The sequence below is a fragment of the Cyprinus carpio genome, chromosome B16, assembly GCF_018340385.1.
Source record: "Cyprinus carpio isolate SPL01 chromosome B16, ASM1834038v1, whole genome shotgun sequence".
NCBI classification, from domain to species: domain Eukaryota; kingdom Metazoa; phylum Chordata; class Actinopteri; order Cypriniformes; family Cyprinidae; genus Cyprinus; species Cyprinus carpio.
The window spans coordinates 26308358-26334201 of record NC_056612.1 but is presented as its reverse complement, the minus strand read 5'-3'; the positions used below and the strand labels follow the sequence as shown (position 1 = coordinate 26334201).

Sequence of the window (25844 nt, the reverse complement as noted above, 5' to 3'; positions counted from 1 at the left end):
GTAACAGTTTGTGGTTATTTTATTGGCTTGTGTTTTTAAATTCAGTATCATTAAAATTATTGAGTTAAGACTTACAAAATTACTTTATATTATTTAATAAAATAATAAATAATAATTACAAAGCATTTTTGGTTTTGGTTTTTGGCCAAGTGCATCCAGAATTTTCGGTTTCGGCCCATAATTTTCATTTCGGTGCATCCCTAATATTTATTTTACTCACCAAGTTTTTCTTATATTTAGCATTTGTGTATACTAACATGCCTGCCTTATTTATTTATTTATTTATGCAGTTCTGGACCCTAGCATCTATGTCTTTGTTAACCATATGCACACCTTGTTTTGGCACCAGTGATGTCAACGACTGCCTTATTTATTCATAGAAGTGTTTTGCCGTCTCTTGATAGTATCCTCCCCGCTGCTAGCAATGTCAGACAGGCGTCCAGGAGTTAGCGCTGAGGTAAACAAGGGCAACTGAAAGAAGTTGTGAACGGCACGGTCCAATTGAGCCATAATAAATCTTGTTTGAAGGTGAAAGCAAAAGGCACAGAGCATTTGAAGCTACCTACATTGTGCTCGCGGATATTAAAAGATTTGTTTCCCACCAAGTCAGCGACGATGAGCTGGAAGTTTTATGTATGGCTCTGTGTCATACGGGATAATAACCTCACACACGGACGACTGGGAGAGGCCATTCTTTTCTTCTCTGTCAGACTCTTTATTCCACACCATTACTCAAAGAGACTAGGCCAAAACCTAGTGAGCTGTTTGCTGTCTGCTGCCTACATAGGGAACTGCCTTCTAAGGGAAAATCCTGACTGAAATCAAACCACCGTGATCAAGCGGTTCCAGTGAGGAGACTCGATTATGCTACTGAGGTTGTAATTTAATACATAAATAAGCATGAGATACATTAATATTGGGTAAAATAGTCAACTATTTAATTATATAAGCCATAATAATTAATAAATCAGAAGTAGCACTGTCAATCGGCTGATATTGATAGTCAGATTAATTACATGATATGCTGATTAGTTAATCATTCCAGTTTAAGCAGGCACTAAATGCAGCAAATTAACGCTGTGAATGTTTAATTAAAGTCATTGTCATTCTTTCCAGCACAAACATGTCTCCTTTATATGTAAATTAAGCTCATTATAGGTTGCACCTTATTCACAGAAGACTGTGCCGTTTGATTGATGCAATTAAAGTATGCTAAATCACGAAATTCATTGCAAGGAATCAATATTTATTGATTTATAGAAGACATTACTATTATATTGGCAGATAAAACATTGAAGAGGCATAAAATGAAGAAGCTGATATTGAATTGCTCCAGTGATATATATTTTTTCTACAATGGGATTGCCTTCTCTCTGAAGAATATGTGCAGTGCTGGCTTAGAATATTGCAAATGAAAGCCTAGAGTAAAAACAGACAAATGTAGTGTCACAAAATAATTTAAACTTTCTAATTAATTATTTTAATTAATAAATTAATGAATGTTAAGTTGTATGTTGGTACCCTGTGCTGGGAATGATGAGCGAAGCTTCAAACAAAACTGAAAATGTTTATTAAAAAAAAAAAATTGTTTTGTTACTGAAAAAATAAATTATTAAATAAAAAGTGTGCATTTTTTTTTTATAAATTAGTATTCTTTTAAGAATTCTTTATATTATATAATATATATCATTATAAAATGTATTATAAAATATTATATAATATGACTTTCTGTGTGTGTGTATAATTTAAAATGTATATATATAAATATCTATAAAAAAAAAGCTATTATCCAAACCCACTCACTTTCTTAATGATGTTTTCCAAAGCAATAAATTGATCTTATATTGAAATACAACAGGTTCTCGTCTCTATTAACTAGCATTCATACAGTTTTCATTTCTTTCTCCAAATTTCCAAACCATTTTTAGCTTCTCATTTTTCACATAGAAAAATTGGAAAGTTGTCCTTTTCAAGGTGCTGCACGCCTACGGTGCCTTAAAATGCGGCATATGTAGGCAGCTCATTAGCTTTTGGAGCAGATCCAGACAGTCGACACATACAGCTGCAGCACAGAGACGCTGAACAATGTGAGATTCACAAGCAAGCAGGCTTTCTCATCCTGAGAGCCCCATTTTATTGGGCTGCACTGAAGATGGGCGTCATGTCACATTCACCCTCATGGATGGGTGGTTTGATGTCGATAAAATGCGATCGTGCCACATTGCAGCGCTGCGTCCAGCAGCTTGTTTGCTCATGGCTCCTTCGGCCCTGTCTGCTGTTGCTAACACCTGGTCCGGGCTGGCCCTCTCCATGGGTTGGCCTGTTTTGTGTTTCCTAGAGCCAGGCATTGGCCCACTACAAAGGCACCAAACACGCCAAGAAGCTGAAATCCTTGGACGCCCCGAAATGCCTCAAACACAAGAGTTCCCTGGTCACCAGGGAAAATACCAACAAGGAGCCACCTAGAGGCCTCTCTCCCCCCACAGCGGCCAGCAACACTGAAAGAAAAGGTAAGAGAAGAGACGTTATCTCATGCTTACAAGCATCACTGTTATTGCTGCTCATGCTTGCTTGAATAAACCCCCAACCCTAAGTGTTAGACTTTAGTGTACTAGTGAACCTTTCTTTGATTGTCTTCAACAAACATGTTTGATACAGAGAACAGAGTGTATTGTATCATTTCAAAAGGAATGTTTTTATTTTTTTTCATAAAATAGCAAAAAAAAAAAAATCATAGGTTTAAGATGTGGTCACATTTACTGTTGCTCAGCGGTGAAAGTAAATTTTGCATGCAATCTCAGTCTTGCTAGAGACAAAGTAATTATAGTGTTAATAAAAATACAGTAGACACAATGCATGTAAACAAAACTATTTTTTTTTTTCAAAGGTTGACAGACAATAAAATGACACATAGGTGTGGTCACATTCACTCTTGCTCAGTGAAACTTTGCAAGCGAAAGAAAGCTGTTGCAGCAATTTTGCATGCAATCTCAGCAAAATATCCTGCTTCTTGTTGGAGACACAATTATTTATATAGTTAATAAATAATACTGTAGACATATTGCATGTAAATAAAACATTTTCTCAAAGATTGGTGAACAATGAAATGGCAAAACATTCACTTACTCACCAATATTTTAATGATCATAAAAGATGAAAATCACTGTCTGGCCATCTGAGATTTTGGTATGGAGATAAAGGTTAAGTTTTCTTTAGTATTACAGCACACCGTGAGTGTGTATTAGCACCATTTGTTGTTTGTTTTGGCATCTGAACATTTGCACAAATTGCCACTGGAATTGTTGTATTTTTCTCACAAAATTTCATCGAGAAACAGTAAATATGACCAAACTTTTACATTGATCCACAAAAATAAAACCCTTGGCGATAGTACACTTGATATTATAGCTGAGGGGTTTGTTTACTGAAGGGGTTTCTTGATACAAAACGTATCATGAAGACTTAAGAAACCACCCAGAATACCCTAGCATCATCGGCAAGTTTTGCACGTGCAAAGAGCACTCTGAAAAATGCAAGAATCTGTGCGAGTTCTGCGATTTATTGCCAGTTTGTGCTACAGAGGAAGCATTCATCAGATTTCCCTGGACAAGAGTTGACCTCCTCTTCTATTTCTGTCACAAAGATCTCCATCTGAACTGGAAACAAGAAAAATGTTCCAAGAATCAGCTTAAAAGCCATAATTTGAGGCCTAGGCAGGCGTTTTGCAGTAATTGTGTTGCTATTGCACTAGTACAGTACTTCATATTCATGTGCACTGGTGGAAAATAGCATGATGCCCACTTCAGGTTCTGGTTTTCACTGACCCGTCCTGATCTTGATATTCTTCCGCAATACAGTGAAGTTATATATCACTCTGGTGGTTCAATATGACTCGTAATACTGTTTCAGATGGTCCAAAGCAAACAGCATCCTCCTGTGTGTGTTTGTTAGCGATCCAGGGGTTGGCTGTATTCTCTGCAGGATTACAGCTGGATCAGGTTCCTGGAGTCTCATGGCACAAAATTGTGTACGTAAGCACATTGTGGAATTAGGTGCACTCAACACACGTCTGGAACCTGTTCTGGAACCAATAATTTACTTCACTCTTTTTTGTTCTGCTTGTTTAGGCCCAGCAGTCAAGCTCGCCCAATCAAAATGTCTATTTGTGCTCAAACACTTGGTGTAATCTAATTTGTTGCATTTTAAGGCAAAAGTGTAGCCTGAAGTCAGAGAGTCTTATAAAGCAGTGCCTCATCTCTATGGGCCAGAAGAAATGCAGTTTGTGTGGACCTGTAGATGCAACACATAAACACAAATAATGCACTAGCGTCAACAGTTTGTGTTCTCTGTGCATCGTGCAGTTCATAAAACATTTCTGTTACCAAAAGTTGATCTTGTCAACACTTTGGAGTGAGTTCATTAAACAGCAATCTTTCAGTGTAAAAATAAATAAATAAATAAACCTTGCAAAAGACAAAGCTGTATTTAATTTAAAAAAAGAACCCCCGATACATGTAAATGAAATAAAAAAAAATAATTCTGCAAAAGATTCTTAGTAGCAATTATTTTGGAACACATCTGGCTCCTTTTCCATTGTTTCTTTATTTGTCAATAAGTCAAAAATATTATTCATATATTTAAAAATACTAAATATAATTGCAAAATACATGTGGATGCAGTTTTTTTTTTTTTGCAACACTTTTTCAAAGGAATAGTGCACCCAAAATTTGCTTAGAATGTACTCACTCTCAGGCCATCCAAGATGTAGATGAGTTTGTTTCTTCATCAGATTTGGAGAAATGTAGCATTGAATCACTTGTTAACCAGTGCATGCTCTGCAGTGAATGGGTGCCGTCAAACGGCTGATAAAAACATCACAATAATCCACAGCACTCCAGTCCATCAGTTAATGTCTTGTGAAGAGAAAAGCTGTGTGTTTGTAAGAAACAAATCAATCAATAAAACCAATGAAACCATTGTTTCTGGTCAAAATACTAGTCCATAATCCATAATAACACTTCCTCCAGTGAAAAAGTCCATCTCCTGTTTTCCTCTCACATCAAAATACACCCACATATTTGTTTATGGCTGTTTTTGGCTGTAAACACTGCTTGATCTGTGTTTATTTCTCTCCTGGTTATGGATTATGGACTCATAATTTACACAGAAGCAACGATTTGAGGTATCATTGTTGGATTTGTTTGTTTTTTTTACAAACACACAGCATTTCACTTCACAGTATGTTAGCTGATGGACTGGAGTGGTGTGGATTACTTGTGGATTATTGTGATGTTTTTATCAGCTGTTTGGACTCTCATTCTGACGGCACCCATTCACTGCAGAGCATGCAGTGGTGAGCAAGTGATGCATTGCTACATTTCAACAAATCTGAAGAACCAAACTCATCTACATTTGGATGGCCTGAGGGAGAATAAATTCAAAGCAAATTTTTATTTTTGGGTGAACCATTCCTTGGAGGAAGTACAGCTTTATCTTCTGCAGTACTTTATTTAATTGCAACTATATGCATCATATTTTTGACTATGGCAATCCAGGTTAACCAGGCACTAAATGTGCTAAAATAAGAATATGCTGCATTGAAATTAAGCCATTTTTATTCTTTCCCATGCAAACAAGCCACATTTCTATGTAAATGAGACTCATTATTGATTGCACCTTATTCATAAAGCAGGTGCTTTTGTGGAGTGATGCTGTGCATTCACATTAAGTACGTTAGATCGTGAAAGTGTGCTGCATCCTGCACTCTTTAGTACTTTAAAATTGGATTTTGCACCATGCACATCGCATTTACCACAGGTCTTTTGTGTACATTTGCGCTGTGCAATTTGCATAATTTCTTTAACGGACGGTGCTAAAACAACACATGCAAATAAATGGTGCTATCATGAGCGGGTGCAATTCATTTTAGTCAATTCCCCCCTTTTGTATCTCTGGAATGGAAACGCATGGATCGGTGACCTTCCTCTGCCGTTATCAGAAAACTAATCGAGCCGGTGTATTGTTTGCATTAATAAAGTCTGCGAATAAAGAAGGGCACTGTGACCCAGTTGAGTACATGATCACGCAGGGCCAGAAACCTCCCGATAAATCACGCCACATCATACCGAACACAGCATCACACCCGGCCGCTTCTCTCCCTTTCCCAGCATTTGCGGCGAGCTGGGCGTTTGTTTGTCAAAATGCCACTCGGTAATGAATATTAATGTGTGTAGATGTCAGAGAGATGAATTGTGGGGGCGGCTGAAAGCTGCATTATCTAGAGTTTATTTGCCGCATGTAATGAATAGCAGAGGCTCAGACACTAATAGGGCGGCTTCAGAGAGCAGATAGCAGCGCGCGAGATAGTCTGCTCTTTTGGAGTGGCTGGTTGTTTTGTTTGTTTAATTGTTTTTTTCTTTTTTTTCTCTTATTAAATAACAGTCATTTGTCAGGGCTGGGAAGTGAATAATGTGTGGGAAGAGAATATGTATGCATTTCACTACATACCTTGGAGGTATTTGTCATCTTCCACCTCGATGTCACTGCATTCTTAGTGAATTTCTTAGCATGGGGTTTATCTGTAAAGGTCGTACCAAACTTCAGTATGGAAATTGCTTCGGACCTTGTGAAAAATATATGCAATGTATGCATACTCTGTGGCAGGGATACTCATATGTTGGTGACCGTTTTTGTAATTTTGTATTAATTTTTAATAATCAATTTTCAGTTTTCACTATATGGATCAAAATGGGAATATAGTAAATAACCAAAATCAATTTATATTAATTTAATATATATAAATAATATAAATAAAATGATATTTATATGTATTTTGCTAATTTTATATTGTGTATTTTATATACAGTCAAACCATAATTTATTCAGACAAATTTCTCACATTATCACAGTTTATTCACTATAGTTTAGAAAATAAAATATGACAAGAACTCATCAAATTCAACTTGATAATATCAGATAACTTTGATAGGAAATGCATGTAATTAATTCAGTTGAATAACTGTCAGCTGTGAAATTTAAGTACACAATTATATAATACCACTTTAGGTCTACCAATTACTAAGCAATGCTTCATTTTGTTCAGTCTGTGGTGTAAAAAGTTCACATTAGCAATTAAAGAAAAAACACTTGGTCAGGTCAAAGTGTCTGAACAATTTTGGCACCAAATGTTTATCAATTTTACTGGTAGTCCACTGTATGAAGAATTTTTGGGTATAATGTGTCACAGTTTACTTTATTTTGCTATTCTCACTTACATAAATGAACTATAGTGCCCTGTACCCACTAGTAAAAAAAAAACAAAAAGGGAAAAAATTATATTTGGTGTCTGAATTTTTTTTTGTTTTATTGTTTATTTTTTGTTTTATTGTTTTTTATGTTTTTTAATTTTGTTTCAAAATTTCTACACTCATAGTGAGCATATAATATTTATGCACACACATATATATACTGTATATTATATAAAATTATGCAGTATATATAAATATTCTATATTATTTATAATAAATATTTACATTGTTATTTTATTAAATTTATATAAAAATATTAAATTATTACATATAGATTAAAAAAATACTTAGTACTTCACAAAAAATGAATACTTTAAAATTTTGGGAAGCAACAAAAGACAAAACTTTCATGCATATACAGTGCTGTCCAAGGGCTTGTTTTGATGTACATTTTGTACCTGGAAAAGTGCTTTACATTTTAGTTGTAGTAACTTTGTAGAAATGACTAAGTGAACCATTATTGAAAGTGAAAGCTGGTTTACTTACTTTTCCCTGGTGCATCTAAATCATTTGAGGCTAGAAAAAGACACTAAAGCAGCTCCAGATCTAGCCACGCCACAGACGTGTACAAATAAAAAAAATGGATCAAAAGTAAGAAATTGTAAGAGCTGAAAATGACATCTAATCAGTGAGACAGCAGCAGGACAAATGGGCGCTATCTGAGGCAGAGAGAGAGTACGGTCCTTTGATGAGATGCCCGAGACGTGCAGAAGGCAGAGAGAGAGCCGCTGTAGATGAGGACATGAGTCAGCAGCCGCGTACGTGTGTGTGTGTGTGTGTGTGACAGAGACGCCCCCATCTCTCTGTTCCAGTCCAGTGCCACAGGAAATGTACCCTGATATTAGCTATAAGAGCAGATTGTCAGGGGAAGGACGCCAACTCAGACAGCTGCACAATGCGGGCAGAAAGCACAAGTCAGGGAAAAGAGAAGAAACTGGGCTTCTGCAAGTTTAAAAAAGGTCGTAATCAGACAGAAAGTCTTAAAATCATGTTGCATGCATTGCTAAAAAAATTTAATATCTTTAGGATTTTTGTCTTGTTTTCCTTTTCTAATACAAATTTCTAAACATCTTTAAATGAAAATACATTAACTTCAGATGCAAAATAAAGATATGAAGTCTTGTTTTCTGAGAAAACAAGAACAAATATCTGTCAGTGGTGTATAAAAACTTGTTTCCCCTTTGAATTAAGTTTTTTTTTTTTCTAAACCCATTTGCAGATCTTGTAGTTTTTTAATCGTAAACCTGCTTTACTTTGATCAATTTCACATAAACAAGACTCCTCATCTTACATGACTTTGCTTCTTAAGTAAATGTATCTTGGTTTAAGAATCTTTAGACATTTAAACGGGAAAACAACACAAAAGGAACAATATCAGACTTTTGCAGTGTGATCAATTATTTTCATGTTTTAGTGGTTGGGAGCAAAGGTATTCATGCCTATGGCTATTTTATTTTTATTTTTTGTAAACTTACTGTATTTAAAAAGTAATGGAGTTCGGTTCTGTTTTCAACACACATTGTGTTCCTTAAGTTTTCTTTACTTTGACTTTAGTTTTAGCTAACGGTATTAACCCTGGTTCAGATTTGCCAAGATCTCAGCTATAAAAAGTCAAAGAACTTTACATAAACATTTTTACATCAAATGAACTGAGTTGCTATCCGCATTAATTTCATAGTGTTATACTCTTACTTCATGACTCATTTGCTTTCATTTTTATTCCCCCTGAGGCATTTTATTAGAAACATCTGAGACAGAGTTGATAGTTAAAGGTGAAGTGTGTAATTTCTGCATCACCAAACAAAACTGCACAAGAAAGGACTGCCTTATACAATCAGTATAAATAGAATAAATTAAGATAGGAGAAAGTTATAGGGAAAAAAATAGACGGAGGAATCCAATAAGCCTGGATCTTCACTGTCTGCAGCGCTCAGCCTTTCATCAGGCACTGAACTGGAAAAAAGCCTTACAAACACACACTTACAGCCTGCTAGAGATGATTCTGTCAAGAAAAAACTCAGCTCCAAGTCTCCTCTGCTCACCAAGGCTGCATTTATTTGACTAAAAATAGTAAAATATTATTGCAATTTAAAAGAAGTGGTTTCTATTTAAATATATTGTCAAATGTAATTTATTCCTGTGATCAAAGCTGAATTTTCAGCATCATTACTCCAGTCTTCAGTGTCACACAATCCTTCAGAAATCATTCTAATATGCTGATTTGCTGCTCAAGAAACATTTCAGATTATTATACATGTTGAAAACAATCGTGTTATTCATATTGTTGTAAAAACCATAATGTGATATTTTTTAGGAATATTTGATGAATAGAAAGTTCAAAAGAACAGTGTTCATTTGAAATAGAAGTCTTTACTGTCACGTTATATCAGTTTAACTCTTTCTCCACCAATGAGGAAATTGTCTGGCTTTCTGTGTTTTCAATGTTTTACGATAGTAGGCACTATTACACATCTTCTGAAAGAGTACAGAATCTCAGGCATCAAAACATGGTGAAGAAGAAGCAGAAACAAACAATCACATGTGTAAACAGATGCATATGTAAGATAATAACTGATGGAAGTGATCTACTACATCTTTTGTTCTGCATCTTGTTCTGAATCCAATCCTAGCTTTTTGTTCAAAAAGTAACTTTTTTATGAAACTTATGAAATCAAATTCAATTGTTGATTTAAAAATGAAAGCATGAAGCTAGAGTACAATAGGTTTAAAAGCAGAGGCTCTGTTCTTTCTTTTGACATAATGCATGTATTGCAGATAATTATGCAACAAAATATTCTAGGGGCATGACGTTTTTGTGAAAATGATCAAAAATGCTGGATGTGGCTGTTAATCTTTGCATCCTTGCTAAATAAAACCATTAAACCCAGCTGTACATGAAACATCAAATGTCTTCTGATTGGTGAATGTGTCGTGTCACACAGTGTGGACAGACTGATTGGCTGTCAGTAGAAAGCTGTCGTGTCGCGGTGTTATGGCAGCAGCACAGATGACCTCCTCACTGGTGTTTCACTGCAGCTATTACTCTCTATAAAATATGGAGAGTTTCTAAATGAGATATTTAGGGCAATTAATAAAAACAGAGGTCTGACAGGAATGCGTGGCCCTCGGGGACTGATTTCACAAGTCAGTGTGATTCATAATGGGGCGTAATCATTATAATTAGAGGCCTTAATCCAGCATCATGGTGAAAATGTAATCAGAACTCAAGGGAACTTTCTGATTAGTTGGTATAATAACGAGGGTGGAAGGATTATGGAGACGTGCGCTTATTACTGCCCACGTAATTAAAGAGCAGAGATTGGCAGAGTATTTGGGCACATCGGCGGGACCGGAGAGGAGCTGATGGGTTATACATCATTGAGAAAATAAGATATAGATTATTTCATAATTGTTATGATTTAATTATCAAATAATTTTTCAATGTATTATTTCATTATTATTTATCGTAATTAGTAATCATATTTATTAATACATATTTTAAAGATTAATATTTGAAAAGTTATGTTAATTTCAAACTAATTTCTGTAATTTTATCAGACAGAATGTAATATATATTTTTTACATTTAAATATAATTAATATTTTAATTTATTATTAATCTTTTTGTGAAATTCAACAAACTAATATTAGATCTAATAATAGCATTTTTATTATTTTATAAAATATATATCTATATACTTTTTATTTTTTATTTCAGTTTTAGTTATTTTAGTACATCAAGGGGTGGTTTTTTGAACAGGACTTAAAGGGATACTCCCAAAATGAAAATTTTGTCATTAATCACTTACCCCCATGTCGTTCCAAACCAGTAAAAGCTCTGTTCGTCGCAAAAAATACAATTTAAGATATTTTGGATGAAAACTGGGAGGCCTGTGACTGTCCCATAGACTGCCAAGTTACACTGTCAAGGTCCAGGAAAGTATGAAAGACATCGTCAGAATAGTCCATCTGCCATCAGTGGTTCAACCATAACATTATGAAGTGACAAGAATACTTTTTGTAAGTGAAGAAAACAAAAATAACGACTTTATTCAACAATTCCTTTGTCAACAGTCTCCTCTGTCTCCTCATCCGCGCCAAAAGGATGCGCTGTTTTCTTTCAAATCAAAGCTAAATACACATAGAAACAGCACATCCTTGTGGCGCGGATGACACAGAAGAGTATGCGCAGCATACGGTGATATGGAGAGACACAGAGGAGACCGTCGACAAAAGAATTGTGGAATAAAGTTGTTATTTTTGTTTTCTTCGCTTACAAAAAGTGTTCCCATCGCTTCATAACAGTACAGTTGAACCACTAAGACGAACGGAGCTTTTACGTGTTTGGAACGACATGGGGGTAAGTGATTAATGACAAAACTTTCATTTTGGGGTGGAGTATACCTTTAAGACTAGTCCTAGACTAAAATAAATGTTAGAGCTGTTTAAACTAAAAACATATCTTAAAATACATCAGTGCCATTGTTTGGTCTTAAAATGCACACAAGTAATGCTTTTTTGGTAAGGCGTGTTTGTAAAAACTACTTAAATGCCCCAATTTAACAAAGGCCTATATATATATATAATATATATATATATATATATATATATATATATATATATATATATATATATATATATATATATATATAATCTTTTCAAATGACAGTATTATCAACAATTTAAATTAAATAAGATGATATTTTAGAGTGTTTATATAAGTCATTAATAGTATTAAGTATTTAGGCTCTTTAAAATGTATGAATGTCATTGCATTTTAGCATTTAAGAAAAAAAGTGACGTTCAGATGTTAGTGTGTCCAAAAAGTGTGTTTCCATATATTTTAGGGCTTCGGAATATGATTGATGACATAAAAATGAACTAGATTGATTGACCCAGATCTGTTCTGCCACCTTCAGCACCTTGATAGAGCAGATTGATCAAGGCCATTCCAGTCATTAATGAGGAACCATTGATCTCTTTGTCTTTTTCCTTCTCTGATGTTCTATCTGTGTGCGTTTCTCCTTCGTTTGGCTCACAGGTCACAGCAGAGTCTATAGATCACCTGCACACTGACAGACAATCAAAGCAGCCTGTACTCTCACAAATTACCCTTTAATGACTTATTTTCACACACAAATCCTGCTCAAATTGATCACACGTCGTAGTTTGTGATGTGCCAGACTTCCTGTAGAGTTGGCCGCTTGTGATCCGAGCCTCCTGATGTTAGAGGAAAATGAGGCTAATGTTTAGGTCAGCACTGCCGCTCACCTCATTTACTCTTTATCTGTCGTCGAAAGAGTAAAGCTGGATGGAAACATTATCTAAATTGCTTGGTCTGTTCACAAAATACATGTACAGTATCCACACAATCTTCTAGCAGCAAAGATAAGTTTGGCAGTTTTGTTAGGATTATGAAGAACAGTGCTGCTGTAGATTCAGTCTTTATTAATTGCACTATCCTCAATGGTGGCACACAGTAAGGAACATACTGCAGAACCAGTGTAATCTGATTCATAAACAAATGACTCTTTTGAACCGGTTGTTTTTAATGACTCAGCCAAAAAGGCGAATTAGTTCTTGTTTGAAATGTTACCACAAACAGTGTTGTGTTTGTTTAGTATATAATCAGAACTATTTATTTGAGGGTTTTCCTCAAAAGTAATAAAAGAATCGTTAATGGAGTCATTACGGAACTGGAATCATTAAGTGGAATGTGATTCATAATTGGTGAAATTGCCTGTGATTCAGCATCCTACTTAAAATAGGACATAATTCTTTCCAGATGATGTGCTCCTTCGCACACATCTTTGCACTGTATGTGCGCTTACTACACCAGTAGTTGAAGAGAATTATTACCATATAGTTGAAAGAAAGCTAAAATAGAAAATAAATATAAGATGAAAACTTTCATTTAAAAATTTAAAACTGAAAAATGTAAATTTAAACATTAGAACTAAATAAAGTTCTAAAACCAAAATAAAGTTTTAAAACTAAAATAAAAATGAACTAAAGTTATAATAGAAAAAACTAATAAAAAGCACAGTTAAAAACTATGAAAATTAAAACTGAATATATAAAAATAAAAGCTAATTCAATATATGGTTTCATTAGGTAACATTAGTTAACTACATTAGTTGACCTACTAATACATTTTTCACAGCAAAATACTGTTAACATTAGTTAATCGACTGTGAACATTAGCAGTGTTTAATAAATGTAAAAATATATTGCTTATTCTTAGTGTATGATAGTACATTAATGCATTAACTAATGTTAACAAGTAAGATCCTATATTTAAAACCTGGAAGACTTTGATATATTATATATTATTTGATATAAATATTTCAAATTAGGGTGTTCAGGCACTCTATTTTTTATTTTTAAATCATTTATTTAAGTTTTCATTTTTAAGATTTCATTATTAGCTTTTCATGCCACAGCCATATCACCCTGCAGACCAAGACTGGTTGCCCACTGAAGCTAAGCAGGGTTAAGCCTGGTCAGTACCTGGATGGGAGACCTCCTGGGAAAACTAGGTTGCTGTCGGAAGAGGTGTTAGTGAGGCCAGCAGGGGGTGCTCACCCTGTGGTCTGTGTGGGTCCTAGCGCCCCAGTGTAGTGATGGGGACACTATACTGTCTAGAAGCACCGTCTTTCAGATGAGATGTTAAAAACCGAGGTCGTGACTCTCTGTGGCCATTAAAAATCCCATGGCATTTCTCGTAAAGAGTAGGGGTATAACCCCGGTATCCTGGCCAAATTGCCCCACAGGCCTTTGTCAGTCATGGCCTCCTAATAATCCCCATCCACTTGATTGGCTCTGTCTCTCTCTCCTCTCCTCCTGTAGCTGGTGTGTGGTGAGTGCACTGGCGCTGCTGTCCTGTGGCTGCCGTCGCATCATCCAAGTGGATGCTGCACACTGGTGGTGGTTGAGGAGAGACCCCCCACATGATTGTAAAGCGCTTTGGGTGTACAACAATACACAATAAAGCGCTATATAAATGCATCATTCATTCATTCATTCATTCATTCATCAACTAACAAAACAAAGAATGGAATATATTTTATTTCCCTTAGGTTTTTTTTTCTAAATCTATATATCAAAAATCCATGTAAATCAGTAAACAAGTTAGGTCAAAAGTAATCTAAAAATAATCCAAAAGTAGTCAGAGTATTACATTACTGACTTTTCATGATGTAATTTGTAATCAGTAACAGACTAGGCTTACAATTTGTAAGTAATCTTTCCAGTACTGCCATTGACATGTTGTAGTAGACCGAGTTAGTTGTCTTACTGGTTGATGTGGACTGTTATAACCTTTGTTTTGTGTTTTTTTCCTGTCCAAACCCTCATGTGTAGAGCTTTGAGAAGAGCTCTTTTGGTTTCCTGTTGTCTCTAGTTGAGTTCCCGGCTCTTACTCACAGTGGTCAAGCTCGACTGAAGTGTCCATGTGGCCGCCGCTGCAGATTTAACAGAAACTGGAGTGTAAATGAAGTTCTCTGTGCCGAGTGGTCAATACATGGTCAGTGATGCTTCTCTGGTGGGAGAGAAATGGTTCTTTTTGCCATCTGCTGGCGCCTCAGTCCACGGCTCAATAAGCTAATCTCCTTTAGCCAGCTGGTGAGCCTTTCAACATGGATGAAGGATTCTGGGCTCCAAAACTATATGTTCAACTATATTGGAGGAGTTAGGGTTAACTAGGGCTGAAAAGATTAGGCAAAAGTATCGACACTATCCACAAAAAAAAAAAAATTGTGTGGTTGAATAGTCCATGATCTCATGTGACCTAATGTGAGTGCCTGCAATGATGCTGTTTGACCAGTGTGCCGCTGTAGCACAAGACTGTATTTCAACCCTCCTACATATAATCCAATAGAAGAAGAGACGCTTATGAGCAGAGTTGGGTATAATGCATTATACAGTAAAGTTACTGTATTCTAATTACTTTTCCTGATAACACAGCAATGTAATGCATTACATTAAAAAAAAAAAGTAATTTGATTACAGTTACTAATGTCAATAAAAGTATGTTACTTATGTTACAAATGCAGTGTTGAAAATATGAAGTACAAATTAGGTTTTGCGCCTCAGTATGCCCTTAATAAATCACTGGAGAATGCAAGCTAAAATGCAGATGAGTTTGACAACATTTAGATGCAATGAAAGGTTGCCTATCATATTTCAAAATGATGCACTCGATTTCACATATTCTAGTCTGGCATTACAGTTTGGGAAAAGTTCAACATGTAAATGTGTACAAGTTTATGTCACAATAACACTAATATAAGGCTTCAAGCCTTCTTTAGAAATATTCCTCATGTCTGTGTGTCAAGTATTCACTGAGTTTTTGTTCATTTAATGACGCATTTCAGGAAGATATTCATAGAGACTGAGACTACAGAAAGCGCACACTAATTGTTACAAAACAATTGTACAAATTGTACACTATAAAGAATGTTGTTGAAAGAAATAAAATTAGACCTTTTACAGTTTCATATAATGTATTATTCTTATAACTGTTATCTGTATGATCAAAAATTACGAAAACAAGTTACGAAGTTCTTTTCACTGTTATCAGGAAAAAATGCAAGTGATCGTTCAAATTGTTGTTTTGATGCTTATTGTATGTAATTTTTCAGAGTCAATATTAAATTACTGAAGGAACTATGAGTTTCACTTTGTAGTGTATTTTTTTTTTGGTTTGATTACTTTTTAAATTTTGTAATCAGTTATGTAAACAAATTACCATTTTAAAGAAGTAATTTGTAATTTGTAGTGGATTACTTTTTTTTGAGTAATTGTGCAACACTGCTTATGAGACATGTAAACGCACCTGAAACAGTAGAGTGTGGGAAATTATTATTGTCCTGTGTAAAGCCCGATATACTCGTGGTTATTTTATTAAAAGTTATTTTCCGTTCTTCAGTTAGAGGTAACAAAAAGTTCAATATAAGCAAGCAACGCTTTGTGGTTAGTGAAAATTCTGATTCTGCTAAGAGCACCGTTTAGATGCTTTCCTCTCAATAACAAAATAAACACAACAAATATGACAGCAGTTAAGAAAGCATCTGATCATAGCAATATGGATCTTTGCACCAGCTCCAGTAAGTCAGGTCGCATTTATAATAGTGCAGTATTAACCATGAGAAAACGATGCCAGTGTCACTTTCAGTTAGAATTACAACAGCTGTACTGTATGTATATATGAATATGTGTAGAATGTGAACCCTGTATTTTAATGAATTGCTACTGATTACGAAAGTCGAAAGTTTACTAATTAATCAGTGCAATAAACAATTTGCTTATTATTCATTCTAAAAATCATTAAATTAATTGATTTTCAAAATAACCGTTTGTTGAAGCCCTAGAGTTAACTAATTGGTCTTAGTTCGGTAGCATCCAAGCCTCTTTTTCTTTTACAGATGATCCGAAGAGGACCTCTGGGATAAATAAGAGACTCTACTTAACGGGTCACCAAAATTGAACGACATAATTCAGTATCGATTGAGTCCCCAGGGTGTGAAATGAAGAGAGCCTCTGTGTTATTACTGTACAAAGAGTTCAGACCCCTCAGACATTGATCAGAGTGTCCTGCCAAAAGCAGACCTCATCTGGTGAAAATCAGCGGCAGTTTATCTTATTCAGTGCAATTAATTTCAAAGTCGACCACATTAGGTAATACTGGCGTGTGGCGCCATCGATCTTGATATTTGACACAGTTATTTTCCAGCACAAATAAAGGAAGTATTCAAATCAAAGCAAGAAAAACTCACAGCCAGAACGCGAGAGTGCCGTTTGATGGAATAATGTGCTCATGTATTATTGGCAATGGCAATGAAGGAGGTTTTAGAGGTCGACAAGTCATCAGTGACAACAGGGTTTGTGTTTATGTGTGCCTGCTGCATATCTATTCATCCAAAACACAATCCAATACTCATCCATCCAGTGGACGATATAATGTGGGTATAATTACTTGTATTTGCACCTTAGTAGCATTCGGTGCAGTGCTTCAGTTAGAAAAATAGGCATGTGTTTATCAAATATTTATTTAATTACATTTTATTTCATTTTGTAATAATTTAATGTTTACTTTTTATTATGTTGTTCTATTTAAAAAAAAGTTTTAATTAGATTTTATATTGCATAGTTAAATTAAAGACTATAAAAATTTAATTTAAATAATTTTCTCCTTGTATTTGAAAATTGATAGATGCAAACTAAATAATTATTCATAATAAATGATTGATGAGTGTGTATTTATTTATTTGTTTGTTTGTTTGTTTTATTTTATTTTAATTTTTACAATTTATTAAATTATCATAATTGTTTTTTTATTAAAATTACAGTTTGTGTTGTCATGTAGTTTATTAGTTATGCAGGAAATTGTCCAAAAATGTTTTTCTTTCAATAGTCTAAATCATTTTCTCTTTATATTTAGAACTTGATGGATACAATCTAAATGGTTATTCATAATAAATGATGAGTTATTGTTTGCTTGTTGTATTGGAATAAATTATTTTATTGTATTACTTTAATATTTTATTAATTAATATGAACTAATAATTATTTGTTTTTAGTTTTGTGTGTGTGTGTGTGTGTGTGTGTGTGTGTGTGTGTGTGTGTGTGTGTGTGTGTGTGTGTGTGTGTGTGTGTGTGTGTGTGTGTGTGGTTATTTATTCTGGGAACTGAGCAAAAAAATTTTTTAATAACCTTTATATAATATATCCTTGTATAATCTATTAAATTAAGTACTTTAAAAGTGAAAGGTACTTAATTTCAATTATTTTCTCTTTATATTTGGACCTTGATAAATGGAAACCAAATAATTATTCATAATATATGAGTCTGGCATCAGTGCAAGAACAGCTTCACATTATGAAATACTTGAGATCAAAACAAAGGATATGCAATGATAACCCTAAAACTTTTATTTTAAACTAGATCTGCTACGGTATAAACACTAAAGCACTATCACACTTACCAATAACAGGTCATTTGTCTTTTACAGGTGGGAGTCCTGGAGCGCCTGTGGCCCCTTCATCACCCTCTTCTGCCCCGGGGTCCGGCCCCAGCGTGGAGCCCACAGAGCCAGAGTCTACCTCAGTGTCAGGAGGAGAGGACGGCCGCTCCATCACGCCCAACCCACCTGAACCGGAAGAGAACGACCCCGCAGTCAGTCCAGAGACAGAGACCGAGACGGAGGATGAGAAAGCACTGCGTCTGCTCTACTGCTCCCTCTGTAAGGTGGCCGTCAACTCTGCGTCACAGCTAGACGCGCATAACAGTGGTGAGCAGCTTCTCAGAGCGCCTGCACTGAGGCTTTTCTGAACTGAACAGGATCAGGTCTTACTCTGACACATGCAAGACAACAGAACTAAAGTAACATAGCCTTTAAAAAAGGGCCTTTTATCATATTGTTGTTGTTGCAGTTTTAGAAAAGCAATAAGTAACTCAAATGATCTTGTCATGCTGAAAAATTTAAATTACTGTAATGAACCGCTTCTTTATTAGTCAAAAAGTTTAAAAAAGAAATAACTAAGCAAGATACTCCACCTCAGTTATGATTTTTGGCATGTTGAGTTGTGAGGACATTTTTCAGAATAATTAGTTTACATCAACATGATAATTAGCAACACAAACCACAACACACAAGTTTGTCATCAGTATTTTGTTTCAAGAAATTAATGTTTTTCATTCAGCAAGGATGCATTAAATTGATCAAATGTTACAGCAAATCATTTATAATGTTACAAAAATGCTGTTCTTTTGAACTTTCTATTCATCCGAGAATACTGAAAATCATGCATTTTTTACAAATAAATTTGATGCAGCACAACACATTGAGAATAATCAGAAATGTTTTTTGAGAAGCAAATCAGCATATTAGAATGATTTCTGAAGGATCATGTGACACTGAAGACTGGAGTAATGATGCTGAAAATACAGCTTTGATCACAGGAATAAATTACACTTTAAAATGTATTCAAATCGGAAGCAGTTATTTTAAATTATAAAAATATTTCACATTATTTGTGTGTTTTGGTTAAATAAATGGAGCAACTGACTGCCTGTTCTGAAAAACACTTTTTGCTTCAGATAAATGTTGTGATGTGGAGCTGCTTGATTTGGTTCATGGTTTGGAACTTTTGAAAGATTTTTTAAAATATGCTTATGGAGAAAATGAATCATAAAAATACTGAAACCAAAGCTGCGGGTCACAGAAGCTGCTTTTCCTTCACAATTTGATCCAGCTGATCTGTTTCTTTCTTTCTTTCTTTTTTCAAGTATTAAAGCAAAGACCTTTAGTTTAAGATCAATGAGAACCATAAATTCAGTCACATATCTCTTTTGACGGTTAGTGTATACTTAGTTCTAATACACATACAGTAATTGACTTTGAAATGTGATGCATCAGCACTAAAGACCACGTCCAGCCCTCACGGTTTTATTTTCTCTGGCGAATGCGTATCATTAAGATGATAAATGTTTTGAACCTGGCATGTTTTGTTCCTCAGGCACCAAACACAAAACCATGCTGGAGGCTCGGAGTGGGATCGGCTCCATCAAATCCTTCCCCAGGGCCGGGGTGAAGAGCAAGCTGCCTGCACCCACTAAACCAGACACGGGCCTGCAGAACAAGACATTCCACTGTGAAACCTGCGACGTGCACGTCAATTCAGAGACGCAGCTCAAGCAGGTGAGCGCCGAACCTCATTTGACTGTCACTCTGAAAGCGCAGCATTACATAGGCAGCATCAAAAGCATCGCTGCATGGATTTCAGTAAAACACCGTAATGTCAAAATCTCATTTGACTACAGATTTTACTTGTGAGATTTCATTTATAAAGTAACTTTAATGTTGTCACTCTACTGGAGGATTTTAAGGTTTTTAAGATTTGAAAGATTTTAGTGAAATATTGTTTACTATTTTACTAAAATAATAGTAATACTTAACTATTTTTGATGTGCAGTACCTGCTTTAAAGCAGTGGTTAAACCATTTATTTTATGGAGATGATTAGATTAAAAAGTTAAAAATAGCTTTTTGAAGAAAGAAAGTTTATAGTAAGTATTAATTAATATTATTTGTTGTTGTTATTGTTTTTATTATTGTTATAAATTATTAAAACAATATAATGGCCTTATGGTTAGAGAGTTTGACTCCTAACCCTAAGGTTGTGGGTTTGAGTCTCGGGCCGGCAATACCACGACTGAGGTGTCCTTGAGCAAGGCACCGAACCCCCAACTGGTCCCCGGGCGCCGCAGCATAAATGGCTGCCCACTGCTCCGTGGTGTGTGTTCACGGTTGTGTGTGTGTGTGTGTTCACTGCTGTGTGTGTGCACTTCGGATGGGTTAAATGCAGAGCACGAATTCTGAGTATGGGTCACCATACTTGGCTGTATGTCACGTCACTTTCACTTTTTTCACTATATACAGTCATGTGAAAAAGTTAGGACATCCTATTGAATTACATGGTTTTCTGTATCTGGACATATATATATATATGGTCCTTGGCAGGTCTTAAAGTTTGGAAAATAAAACCTCAGATGAACAACCACACATGACATATTGCACCATGATAAAATGGAGATAGATAGATAGATAGATAGATAGATAGATAGATAGATAGATAGATAGATAGATAGATAGATAGATAGATAGATAGATAGATAGATAGATAGATAGATAGATAGATAGATAGATAGATTTGTTTTGCTGTGCTTGCTGGCAAATAATCTGCAGTGCAAATTGCATGTTAATTTGGTATGAAAAGTACATAACAGCATTAAATGATGTTATAGAATCTGTAAACTGTGTCTGTCAGCTCATCACATCTGTGTTTGTATCATCAGCATATCAGCAGCAGACGCCATAAAGACAGAGCTGCAGGGAAACCAGCCAAACCCAAGTACAGTCCTTACACCAAAACCCAAAGAGGAGCCACCAAACAGACAGTAGGTTCCTGCTTCCTTAACAACGCCTGGAGAAAAATATTATTTAGCAACCTTGTTCATTTCAATAGAAATGGAAAACAATAAAGGCAGTTCTGTTCTGTGTTGCTAGTGGTGCAGAAATAATGGGGTCAGCCCAGACTGTTACAAAATCAGATGTTGCATGATGGAGTGATGCCATATTTAATAACAACAATATGAAATGATTTCACAATACATTTAACTTTCACAATGTGATACATTTCAAGGTGGAAAACTGTTCAGCAGTTGAAATAAAAAATACCAAGACTTCATTAGTGTATAGATTATGTGTTGGTGGTTCATATACATTTTTATATATTAAATAATTGTAAAAAATATATATATATATATATATATATATATATATATTGATATATATATATTATATATATATATATATATATCTATATATATATATATATATATATATATATATATATATATATATATTATAGGGTTATATGATCATGTTTATGAACGAATGATAAAAAAAAGTCTAGTAAAAACAGTAATATTGTGAAACAAAAATATTACAATTTAACATATCTGATTTATATTTGAATATATTATTAAATGTAGTTTATTCCTGTGATGCGCAGCTGTATTTTCAGCATCATTACTTCAGTGTCACATGATCTTCAGAAATAATTATAATTGACTTGCTACTCAAGAAACATTTCTGATTATTATCAATGTTAAAAACGGTTGTGCTGCTTCATATTTTTTTTTTAAGATTCTTTGATGAATAGAAAGAAAGAACAGCTTTCATTCAAAAGAGAAATCTTTTGTAATAACTTTTGACCCCAAACTTGTGAACAGTAATGTAGTTTATTAGTGTGCTATCCGCACCTGTTTGACTCGTGCATGTCAGCAGGGAAAGTTATTTCAGAGACAGAGGAAACCATTATGTTTTGAAGAACACTTCTCAAAACAATTTTTTCCTTTCGAATAACACATCCTGATGAATTATACACATCCAGACCGTTTACTAAAGCGATAGTTTGCCCAAAAATGAAAATTCTGTCATTGTTTGTGTAGTTCCAAACCCGGATGCTGATATTTTTTCCGCTTTGTTCCATGCAACAACAGCTGATAGTGACCACATCTGTCAAGCTCACTGTGAACACAAATGAGATTTCAAAGATTTTCAGTGAGTGATTTGAATTTCAGTCTGTTCCTCAAACACAATCTATCATATGACTTCAGACGTTTTGAGAGATTGCGCATGCATGAGTCATGTGGACTACTGTTGTGGTGCTTGTGGTCACTCTGAACCGTTGTTGCATTGAAACTGTTTGGTGTTCCACGGAAACGGGTCTGGAGCAACATTAACATAGTGAACTCGCTGGAATCGCATGGCATATGATTGCACAGCAATGTAGGGTATAACTGCAATACAACCAATCTGACTACAGATTTTACTAATGAAATTGAATCTGCACACAAAAATATAGGCTGATGCTCATTTATTCCATCGAGGCCACAAAATGAGTACAAAGAAAGTGCCAAGTACAAAATGTTTTTGAGTTCAATCCTAAATCAGTGGTACTTTGTTTGTACTTGCAGACTTAATGGAATACATCTACATGAGCTTTGGCCTATATTTTTGTGTGCATATCCTTCTTTCCTTTTCTTTTATATTTATATAATATATATATATCTATATATATATATATATATATATATATATATATATATAATATATATATATATATATTAGTATTTTTTATTGTTAATAATGAAACAAGGAATTAAAATTATTATGGAATTTATTTATGTCACTGTGAAAAACAACACATTAAATATATATGGTGCAACTGCATTTAATAAATGAACATAAAGGAATTTGGAATTTTTATTATTATCATTAAAATAATTATATTGTTAAACTTATAATTTGGTGTGTGTGTGTGTGTGTGTGTGTGTGTATATATATATATATTTTTTTTTCATTGATCATTATTGAAGGTTTTTTTTTTTCAAATCTAAGAATTTAATGATTTCGTTAATAGTATTTTTTTTTTAATTAAAAAATGACTTGTAATTTTGTCAAGGATGAAATGTATATAGAGGAATATATATATATATATATATATATATTATATATATATATATATATATGCATGCACATATATGAATAATGTTGAAGAATTTTATTATATTATATTATTATATAAAATATAATTTTATTTATATTTATATTTCTTTTATATTTAACTAGTTAAAAAATGTATTTACAAAATATTTAAAAACCTGTCCTCTGTCTAGCAGGTGAAGATGCCAAACGGTAAAGACCTGTGTCCACCACTGACCACCAGGATAATGCCGTCCCACCTAGCAGCTGTCGCCGCTGCAGCCGCCGCCATTGGCTCCGCCTTCCCGCTGCGTGCCTGCCATAACCCCGCCCTCTTTCAGACTCAGTCCCTCCCCGCCGCGCTGCTCCGCCCTGCACCGGGGCCAATCAGGACTGCTCACACGCCTGTACTGTTTGCCCCTTATTGACTTTTGAACTATGACCTCTGGGGGATCGGATCATTAACCCCTCCATCACCCCATACCCAGATTCAATGCGCGATATCGCAATAATTTAAAGACAAAAAACGAACCAGGTAACTATGCATCATCATTTACATGTGACACACTGACGTTAAGCTATATATGTATTGGTGGAGATTTGATTTTTGTTTTTTTTTTCTGTATGGAAACATCATGATTCATCATTATCGTGGCTTAGATTACAAGATTGATTTGTAAATTTAAGGTGAGTATGGGAACACAGAGATGGGAAATGAAAAGTTGTATTTCTCTGCTGTTTTGCACTTTAAGTCTTTCTGTTGTTGATTTCAGTGCTTTAGATGTCTAGATCCCTTCCTGTTTCCAGCTGTTGGTGTAACAGGTCAGCAGGGCTTCATTTGTCAATGGACCCCTTTCACATTTCTGTGGTTCTCAGAAACACTATAGTGGTGAATGGAATCTACAACAAATATCATTTTTGGGTTCCCATTAGCTTCAATAGAAGAAAAGCATTTCTATGACTTCACAAAAGAGGAATAAATATCTATTCATATATCATACCAACATAATCATATCAAAAATTCATATATCAAATATCTACATAATCAATTACGCTGGTTAGAAAATAGAAATATGTCAAATTTGCCACCACTCCCTCAAAAATCATTAATCATACATTAATTCAACAAAAATAATTGTAATCTTTGTCTGTTCTTAATAAATTAATGAAAGATTCGCCATCACTTCCTTTAAATTTACTTTAAAACAAATTTCACTCAGAAATTAGAAGTAAATTTCACAAATAAAGAAACACCAGTTACCACATTGAATTAAATGTGAAATTCCAAGTAGAAAAACTATAAAAATTTTTTTGTGGAGGTGTAAAATGTGAAGTGTATTGTTTTATATGTGTATGTGAATATATATTTTAAAAAGTTTTTATTTTTTTAGTGTTTTTATATCTCAAAATGCATCTGTGAAAAGGGTCCATTAAGACAATGGAATAAGTTATTGGTGATGGATCTGGCAGGTTTGGGACATTAAATGTGCATTTTTTATACAGTTACAACTTAAGAAGTTTCAGCCAATAACTTGAGCTAAAAAATCATGCTCGAGCAGGAAAATTGTCATGTTAATTCTGATGTTAGGAATGTTAAGGCTGCTGACGTCAAAAACGGTAAAATAAAAGTTAATTACACAGATTTAAGGCCGTCCAAAGATGGTCAGTGTTTGCAGCCCAATTCCAGATCCAGATCCAGCTTTTCCAATATATATTAAGCCCTGTTCTACCTGTTTGTGAATATGTGTGTGTGTGTGTGTGTGTGTGTATGTGTGTGTACAGCAGAACTTGGTTGAAGATAAGTGGGTGATTTCCAAAGTAAAATGCTGCTGATTCATGTCAAAGCAAGGTTAAAAATATAGTGGGATGTTTGCTAAACAGATGAATATGTAAATGTGCAGGAGTGTGTTTGCGTGTGTGTGTGAGTGTGTATGTGGGGGTGAGTTAACGGGCTTTTCACCTGAAGTCATCCCTTGAAACATCTCATGAATATTACATGAGCTACTGGGGCCACAAAGCTTGTCTGTCTCTTCTTGCAATGTGAAAAACGATAAACATTTTCAAATAAAGAATCCTGCTTTTGTTTTGTTTTTTTAAAAAGAAAAAAAAAAGAATTCACTTAAATATGGAGAATTTACATATATACACACACACACACACTATCCTTCAAAAGTTTGGGGTCAGATACATTTTTTTAAGAAATCAATACCTTTGAACAAGGACACATTAAATTAAATGTGACAGTAAAGACATTTATAATGCTACAAAAGATTTTTATTTTAAATAAATGCTGTTTCCATTCATTCAAAGAATCATGAATGAAAAAAATTATAATGGAAAAAAATATTAAGCAACAAAAACTGTTTTCACCCTGAAAATCAGATTATTAGAATGATTTCTGAAGGATCATGTGACACTGAAGACTGGAGTAATGATGTTGAAAACATCACAGGAATAAGTTACCTTTTACAATATATTCAAATATAAA

The 25844-nt window shown here is 34.5% G+C and overlaps 1 protein-coding gene and 1 long non-coding RNA gene across 8 annotated transcripts in view; one reads left to right on the top strand and one right to left on the bottom strand.

Annotated features, from left to right (window-relative positions):
• znf385d (zinc finger protein 385D) overlaps positions 1-24603 on the top strand; it is a 188610-nt gene extending 164007 nt beyond the window's left edge. For 3 of the 6 annotated variants that reach the window (XM_042741746.1, XM_042741740.1, XM_042741745.1), the window contains 5 exons: positions 2339-2510; positions 18300-18596; positions 19825-20006; positions 21163-21264; positions 23551-24603. In XM_042741746.1, coding sequence (XP_042597680.1) covers positions 2339-2510; positions 18300-18596; positions 19825-20006; positions 21163-21264; positions 23551-23784 — 987 coding nt within the window. In that variant the 3' untranslated portion in view covers positions 23785-24603. The remainder of the gene's footprint in view (positions 1-2338; positions 2511-18299; positions 18597-19824; positions 20007-21162; positions 21265-23550) is intronic. The other 3 variants (XM_042741744.1, XM_042741741.1, XM_042741743.1) reach the window with 3 other exon arrangements.
• On the bottom strand, positions 2362-8138 carry LOC109094288. 2 transcript variants are annotated; one of them, XR_002018547.2, is made up of 3 exons: positions 7794-8103; positions 6508-6578; positions 2362-2498 (listed from the first exon to the last, which is right to left on the bottom strand). It is a non-coding gene; the product is annotated as an uncharacterized LOC109094288 (long non-coding RNA). The 2 variants fall into 2 exon arrangements; XR_006156775.1 differs by lacking the exon at positions 2362-2498 and adding an exon at positions 4234-4290 and having other exon boundaries at positions 7794-8138.
• Positions 24604-25844: the final 1241 nt, after the last annotated feature.